The sequence below is a fragment of the Camellia sinensis genome, chromosome 7 (genome assembly GCF_055761805.1).
Source record: "Camellia sinensis isolate YWXY chromosome 7, ASM5576180v1, whole genome shotgun sequence".
Classification (NCBI taxonomy): Eukaryota; Viridiplantae; Streptophyta; class Magnoliopsida; order Ericales; family Theaceae; genus Camellia; species Camellia sinensis.
The window spans coordinates 185,583,993-185,591,890 of NC_138967.1; the positions used below are offsets into that span (position 1 = coordinate 185,583,993).

General features: G+C 39.8%; 3 protein-coding genes across 3 annotated transcripts; 1 reads left to right on the forward strand and 2 right to left on the reverse strand.

Moving 5' to 3' along the window:
• Positions 1–890: 890 nt before the first annotated feature.
• On the forward strand, positions 891–2,589 carry LOC114265286 (uncharacterized). The gene is made up of 2 exons (XM_082881471.1): positions 891–1,517; positions 1,972–2,589. The coding sequence occupies exons 1-2, from the start codon at positions 891–893 to the stop codon at positions 2,587–2,589; spliced, it is 1,245 nt and encodes a 414-aa protein (XP_082737597.1).
• Positions 2,590–3,921: 1,332 nt separating this feature from the next.
• On the reverse strand, positions 3,922–5,943 carry LOC145796380 (disease resistance protein RPM1-like). The gene has a single exon (XM_082881472.1). It carries the CDS (start codon positions 5,941–5,943, stop codon positions 3,922–3,924), a length of 2,022 nt encoding a protein of 673 aa, XP_082737598.1.
• Positions 5,944–6,870: 927 nt separating this feature from the next.
• Positions 6,871–7,656, reverse strand: LOC145796381 (putative disease resistance protein At1g50180). Its single transcript, XM_082881473.1, has one exon. It carries the CDS (start codon positions 7,654–7,656, stop codon positions 6,871–6,873), a length of 786 nt encoding a protein of 261 aa, XP_082737599.1.
• Positions 7,657–7,898: the final 242 nt, after the last annotated feature.

Consider the following 7,898-nt stretch of genomic DNA (forward strand, 5'->3'; position numbering starts at 1 on the left):
AGCGACAAACTCCTCGCTCGAGCGAAGGTCCAAAAGTCTGGGCAGCAACACTAGGCTCCCAAACACAACCAACCTGTAACAAACCTGCCCAACACATCCTATAACTCAATATACAAAGTAGAGAGGATGCAAACTAGATAATAAACAACTACCAACATCTACGGACACATGTCCGGATCACTGTTCAACAAGGGTAAACCCGGGATCGCTATAGTACTTCTCTAGAAAGGCCATTTACAGAAGAGGAAGTGCTTAAGGCTTTGCAAAGTATGCCGGGGGATAAGGCGCCTGGTCCAGGTGGGTTCACTATTTCATTTTTTCAACACTGTTGGGGGTGGTGAAGTTAGAGGTGGTGGCTATGTTTGAGCAGTTTCATCAGTCAGGCGAATTTGAAAAAGTCTTAATGTTACATTTCTTGCCTTGATTCCCAAGAAGGGGAGGGGAGGGGGGCAGAGGACATTAGAGATTTTCGGCCTATTAGTCTTCTAGGGAGTGTGTATAAGGTGTTGGCTAAAGTTTTGGCGAATCGTTTGCGCGAGGTGTTGGTAGGGGTGGTATCGGAATCCCAGAATGCTTTTGTAGGGGGGAGGCAAATTTTAGATGCAGTTCTGGTAGCGAATGAATGTGTGGATTCGCGGTTGCGTCAAGGGAATGAGGGGATTATTTGTAAATTAGATATTGAGAAGGCCTACGATAATGTGGATTGGGATTTTTTGATGTATTTGTTGGAGAGGATGCAATTTGGGGCGAAGTGGCGGCATTGGATTTTGTTTTGCATTTCTACTGTGCGAATGTCAGTTTTGGTTAATGGCTCCCCAGCAGGATTTTTACCTACTCATCGCGGGCTGCGGTAGGGTGATCATTTATCTCCTTTGTTGTTTATCCTGGTTATGGAAGCTTTGTGGCGTTTGTTGGCAAGGGCGGTGCAAACAGGTTTGCTGAATGGATTTGAGGTAGGGGTGGCTCCTGGAAATGTGACGGTGTCTCATTTGTTTTATGCAGATAATGCGCTTATCTTTTGTGATGCGGAGGAGGCCCAGATTGGACATTTGAGATGTGTGTTGTTGTGTTTTGAGGCAGTGTCCGAGCTTCGGGTTAATTTAGTAAAATCAGAATTGATTCCAGTGGGGCAAGTGACGAGGTCTTCGGTTTTGGCAGCCATTTTGAGGTGCAAAGTGGTATCGTTACCTGTCACATATTTGGGTTTGCCTTTGGGGGCTTCTTTTAAAGCAACAGGGATTTGGGAAGGAGTGGTGGATTGGGTGCGTCGTCGGTTGGAAGGGTGGCAATGGCAGTATTTGTCGAAGGGCGGACGACTTACATTGATTAAAAGTATTCTGTCGAGTATTCCGACCTATTTTATGTCTGTTCATGTGATACCGGTTTCTGTGGCAAGGCGGATTGAGAAGTTGCAAAGGGACTTTTTGTGGGGTGAGGGTGAGGGTGGTCAGTATCATTTGGTGTCTTGGGATCGGATTTGTCGGTCTAAGGAGCAAAGGGGGATTGGGGGTTCGGAGGTTGGTCTTGTTTAATTTGGCCTTGTTAGGGAAGTAGCTGTGGCGTTTCGTGGAGAAGAGGGAGCGGCTTTGGAGGCGGGTGGTGGTTGCTAAGTTTGGTGTGGTTAGGGGGGCGTGGTGCTCGGGACGGGTGGGTCATTCTCATGGTTTCGGGTTATAGAAAGGGATTTGGTTGGGTCGGGAAGCATTTTGGCGACACGTGAGGTTCAAAATTGGTGTGGGGGATAGAGTTTGATTTTGGCGGGATAGATGGCATGGTGACTTGTCGTTAGAGCTTCGCTTTCCTTTGATATTTGCTATTGCTACGAATTTTGAGGTGTTGGTGAGTGCTGTGCGGGTTGGGGAGGGGCAGTTTAGGGTGTGGAACGTGCAGTTGCGTCGTCATATATAAGGCTGGGAGCTAGATCAATTAGTGGATCTCCTTGGTTTTTTATATGGTCTACATCTTGGACAGGCGGATAATGATGCCTTGGTTTGGGATTGTCCTAGGGTCAAAGGTATTTTCACGGTGTCTTCGTTCTATGGGGCGCTTGTTGAGGATAAGTGTGTTGTTGATGGCACCTTCGTCTATCCGTGGAAGAGTGTTTGGGTGTTAGGCATGCCATCCAAGGTTGCCTTCTTTGTGTGGACGGTGAGTTTGGGTCGTATTTTGACTACTGATAATTTGATTCGTCGTGGGCATATTTTGGTGAATTGGTGTTGCTTGTGCGGTCAGGATGCGGAATCGATTGATCATTTGCTTATTCATTGTTCGGTCTCTTCTCGTCTTTGGATGCTTGTGGTGGCAATGTTTGGGCTGGTTTGGGTTCAACTGGGTTCTTTGTTTGCAGTTTTGCAGAGTTGGGTTGGGGGGAGGGTGGGGAAGAGGCGTCAAAAGGCTTGGATTCTTGCCTTGCACTGTTTACTTTGGTTGATTTGGTTGGAGCGAAACAAGCGGGTGTTTCATGGGGTTGCTCATTCCATCACTTGGTTAGAGAGGCGCCTTCTTACTGTTCTGTATAGTTGGGTGACAGGTTTAGTGGATCCAGATGTATTGGCTTTTACAGATTTTGTGGAGAATTTGATTTGTTAGTTTCGATGGGCTCTCGAGGCCGTTGATTGTATTCTTTGCATCTTCTTGATACTCTTTAATAAAGTTTGGTTATTTATCAAAAAAAAAAAAAAAGGGAGGCCTATATTCGTTACTAAAATTTCTATCCAATCCAAACTTAACAATTGGGCACTTTCACCTAAACTTTCCACTAATCTCTTCTACTTCAACCCATAACTTTCACTCAAACTTGACACTTGGCAATTTTGCTCAAACTTGACATGTGGTTAATTTTTTTGTTTTCTACGTACAGAGAACCTAAAATACATTTATTCTTTGTTTCTTATTCTTTTATTCTTCTTCTTTCTTTTTTTAGTTGTAAAAACTAAAGTAAAATAAATAGCATATTTGGTATACTTAATTCTCAAAACATATAAAAACTATAAATAAATAAATAAAAAAGTTTGGTAAGTTATCAAAAGTAGGGGTGATAAATGAGCCAAACAATTGATTTCCTTGTTCAAAAAAAGAAAAAGAAAAAACAAGGAGCCGATTAGTATACTTTTCAAGCTTGGTTTAATAACTTTAATGAGTTTTAAAATTTGTTCAAACATGGTTCCTTTACTTTTTGAGTTGATCTCAAACAAGTTTTTCTCAAACCAAACTCGAATAGTTTCGTATTTTTATATAGTTTTTGGCTTATCGAATTGAGCCAAATAAGAATTGTCTGTTCAAGCTTGGTTTGAAAACTTTAAAGAGTTTCAAAATGTGTTTAATCATAACTTGTTTACTTAATAAACTGAGCTCAAATGAGCTTTTAATGAGCCAACATGAGTCGAGCTCAAACTGTTTGGTTCATTTATCACCCCTAACCAAAAGGGGGAGTGGTCGAAGATGGTCAGTGAAACAAAGAGGGTGGCCAGAGGATAGAGGGAGGCAAGAGGGAATGAAACTTAAGTAAAAGCACTTTTTTTTTTTTTTTGTTTTTGCGAATTATGAAATTGTAGCCATTTTTTTTAAGAGTGAAAACAATTACCAAACGTTTTTTTTTATTCAAATTTTCAAAATTTTTAAATCTAAAACAAAAAATTGTAATAATCATAAAAATAAAAACCTCACCAAACGAATCCTAAGATTTACAATCTCAATTAAAAAATTTGTGAAGTTACCAACTCAGAGTCAGGAGGTCAAATAACAGGCTCCTGATCTACTAAAAAAAAAAAATTGTAATAGAGAAAAAATACATAAATAAAGAAAATTTGGATCCCAATATAAATACAACAAATCAAGTACCAAGAGCACATGAAATAAATACATAACAAGTATTCTAAATGTGGTGGTGATCCAATATGGTTAGAGCTCTCTCCTCTCGCACTAAAGATAATATTCTTCCACATAGCCACGTTTTGTATTCACAATCCCAACCTCTGGTATGTGTGCAATTTTCCAATAATTCCCATCTTTTAAGTCTCTGTTCAGACTCGAACTCAATCCATTGGACATATCAACCAAATGAAGAGACTTAAGGTTGGTTAGATGTTCAATGCCAGAGGGTAACTCCTCTACCAATTCACATTTCCGGATAAGTAACACTTCAAGATGAGGCATGGAGCCAGCCTCCACTTTCACCCATCTCAATCCTTTTAATACAGAAAGTGCTAATCTCACAAGTCTTTGAAATCCACTAGCCTTGAAACACAATTTTGCCCCTTTATATGTCTGAAGAAGTTGAAGTTCAACCAAATTGGGCAAATCTTGAAGGGATTCCAGTGGATCAACATCCCGTAACTTACTCCATGCTAAAACTACTCTTACCAAGCTATGAAGTGAAGGTATCCAATGCGGTACCTTATGTAAACTTCCTACTAGGTAGAGCGTTCGAAGAAGTTGAGGAGGTGAAGAAAGAGAATCTAGATCAATGATCTCGTCTTCTCCTGTTGCACGAACAACTAATGAGCGAAGGTTACTAAGCTTCTCAAGGGACGAGCATAACACCCTCCCATCTTCATTTCTCAGTTTTTCAATGCGTAATTTCTTCAGTTGAATCAACTTCCCTACCTCTCCTAGTAAAATGGTCCCATTGTCATGGTTTGTTTCAATAGAACAAAGTTGTTGTAAGGATGACAAACTTCCTATTTCCGTCGGGGCTTTGAATCCGCAGTGATCATGAAAACAAATTGAAGGAACCGGATTTTGTATGTAGTGATACAACAAGATATGGCGAAGTCGTTGGAGCTTCAGGATATCATCAGGCAACTCAGTGACATACGTATGTTTAAGGTCCAATGTTTCCAGGTTTTGGAGCTTTCCAATTGACTTGGGTATTATTTTTACATTGGTTCCCCTCAAACTTAAATACCTAAGTTGAAATAGTTTCAAAACTTCATTTGGGAATGTCTCCAATGAGGCACCTCTCAATTCCAACACGGTTAGCAATCTTAGACCATCATTTGACGATGCAAGCATGGACAACATGGACAGTGAATTTATTGCATTGAACATAAGCAAAGAACGAAGTCGAGTGAAACACTTGCTTTGTTGTGTATTTTCCAAATGATTGTGGATTGATAAGCGCCGCACCGTTTCAAGCCACACTCTTCTTTGTTCACCCACTATTGTCACAACATTTTGCTCTCCCGACTTTGAAACAATAATTTCATGCCAGAGGTCATGGATGCGATACGTTTCAAACCTTCCATCTGATCTCATCTCTGCCACTTGAACTAAACTTCTATTGATTAGCTCATTGAGGTAGCCCTCAGCAACTTCTTCTAGAGTCATTCCTGCTTTCATTTCTACGAAGCCTTCTGCCACCCATAACCGAATCAATCTCGAGTGTTCAATCAAATAATCCTCTGGATAAACGCTTAGATATAGAAAGCAAAACTTTAGATAGTAAGGTAAATCAATGTAACTAAGTGACAATATTTTTTTCATGCTCAACAGTTTGTCATTTCCTTGTAGTTCTGATCCAAGGCTGCGGTAGATCTTATCCCACTCATCCACATTGCTCTTATCATTCGTTGATAAAAGACCACTAATTGTCACAATTGCAAGCGGCAATCCCTCACATCTATTCAAGATGGCTCTTGAAAGTCCTTCCAAATGTGAAGGGCAAGAATTCTCCATAAATGTTTTCCTACAAAACAATGTCCAAGACTCTTTGGGAGGCAAGGGCTGAAGGTTATAGACATCCCCATGATATTCTTTACTAGAGAAAGAAGCTAAATCTGCATTTCTGGTTGTGAGCACTACTCGACTGCCACAATTGCCAATGGGAAGCACATATCTAAATGATTGCCACGCATGAATATCCCATACATCATCAAAAACAAGCAGATACCTCTTTTGTTGCAGGAAAGCATGAATTATCCCTTTCAAGCTATTCATATCCATGTACTCCACCCAAGGTTCTGAAAAGCGGTTGCGGTCGCCGTAACGGTGGCGGTGACGCGGTTGCGGTTGCGGGGTGTAAAGGCCGTAGTGTAACGGTTGCGGTAACCGGAACCGTGAATTTTTTTATTCTTCGCACAATTTGAAAAAAATTTACCGATACACATATTTTTTTTCCATGATCATATTTATTGGGTTTAAAATAAATATTGATCAATTTTTGTAAATTTTTAAGTTTGATCCAATATATTTCATATTTTTAAATCATTATAAACTGAGTTTTTTACATTTTATTTTAATAATTAATAACTTTATATTATACAAAAAATCAATTACTAACTATTATATATAAGATAAACAATGACAAAAGTAAGAGAATAAATAAGGGCCTAAATATATATATATATATACATATTTTAACCAAACTAAATAGATAATGACCACACTTATTATTATTATTATTATTATTATTATTATTATTATTATTATTATTATTATTATTATTATTATTATTATTATTATTTTCAAACAATATATAGATAGACACACACAAACAAAATGGTTTAGTGATAGCAGCTGAATAGAATAGCATAAGTCTTACAGTTTCAATAAATCAATAACATGTTCTTCATCTTCCCTCTTCTCTCTCTCTATCTCTTGCTCCTCTATTTTCTCTCTTTATCTTCCCTCTTTTCTCTATCCCTCTTCCCCTATTTTCAGCTTTTTTGTGTGTTTTTTCGAAAGAAACAGTTTGAAACCGTTACGTAACGGTGCGTTACAGGCCGTTACGACACCGTTACGACCGCTATGGCAGCCGCTACGGCCGACACACCTATGAATCTTAATCACACTGCAAAAGCGGCCGTAACGGGTGGCGGTAAACGCCAAAACCGTTACGTAACGGCGTTACGTAACGGTTGCGGCCGCTTTTTAAAACCTTGACTCCACCCCTTGTGGGACTGGTTGGTTGACTTCTTCAAAAAGTTGTTTGATCATGCCTTTCAGGAGCTCCTTGATGTTAAAAGATTCAGAAACAGTGATCCAAGCATAGTTCTGGAAATGCTTCTTCACAACTGCATCATCGAAGACCTTTTTAACGAGTGTTGTTTTGCCCAATCCACCCATTCCTGATACGGAGAGCACCTTGAGTCTGGGATCTTCATGCACCAACCACCAAATCAGTTCCGATTTGGGTTCATCGATGCCCACAAGCTCTGCTTCATCGAGTAGAAGGGCATCGCCGCGACAATCATGCCATGCTTTGTTAAAACCAGTGGACCTTGAGCTTGAGCCTGCCTCTAACATACCATATCTTTCATGGTACCTCTGATGTCCCTTCGAAATATCGATGACACTAGCCTTCATTCTTTGAACTTCAGAAGCAATTTGGTGACGGGCTTTTAAAGTTTTAATAAAGCAAGAAACCTTGCGAAGAAAACCGCGAAATCCAGAGCCATGACAATGTCCGAGGCGAAGCATGAACAACTCGAGAACATCTCCAATGTCGTACGCAGCTTCTCGGACTTGCTTGACCCATACTTTGAGTTCGGGGTTGTTTTCTTCCATAGCATCGGCAACTCTGAGGAAAGCAGTCATGCGATCGAATTCATCTCTGATGTATTGGATCTCATCTCGAACTCCAGTCAACAAATTGGCCTCTTGTCGGAGGAAGGGTGCGAAGTTGGCTAGTAGATGGAACACTGCACTCTCGGCCATTTTGCAATGTTGATGACAACTCTAAACTGAAGATGATAAAAGTGTAGAGAATAAGGGGTGGAGGACGTCCCTCACACGTGTGGAAGCATCTATCAAAATTTGGTCACTCTTTTTTCTGTTTTAATTATATATTAGCAATTTTTATGATCCAAAATATATATATATATATATATATTTGCAATTTCATCTATTTAGTTTTCATAATTTTTAATTTTAATTCATGTAGTTCAGTTGGTAACAGT

Bases quoted from the DNA above. Each gene is read 5' to 3' on its own strand.
- LOC145796380 (XM_082881472.1), bottom strand. From the start codon at position 5,943: ATGGATATGAATAGCTTGAAAGGGATAATTCATGCTTTCCTGCAACAA.
- LOC145796381 (XM_082881473.1), bottom strand. From the start codon at position 7,656: ATGGCCGAGAGTGCAGTGTTCCATCTACTAGCCAACTTCGCACCCTTC.
- LOC114265286 (XM_082881471.1), top strand. From the start codon at position 891: ATGGAAGCTTTGTGGCGTTTGTTGGCAAGGGCGGTGCAAACAGGTTTG. The intron at 1,518-1,971 runs GTTGGTCTTGTT...CATCTTGGACAG, and splicing joins GGGGGATTGGGGGTTCGGAG to GCGGATAATGATGCCTTGGT.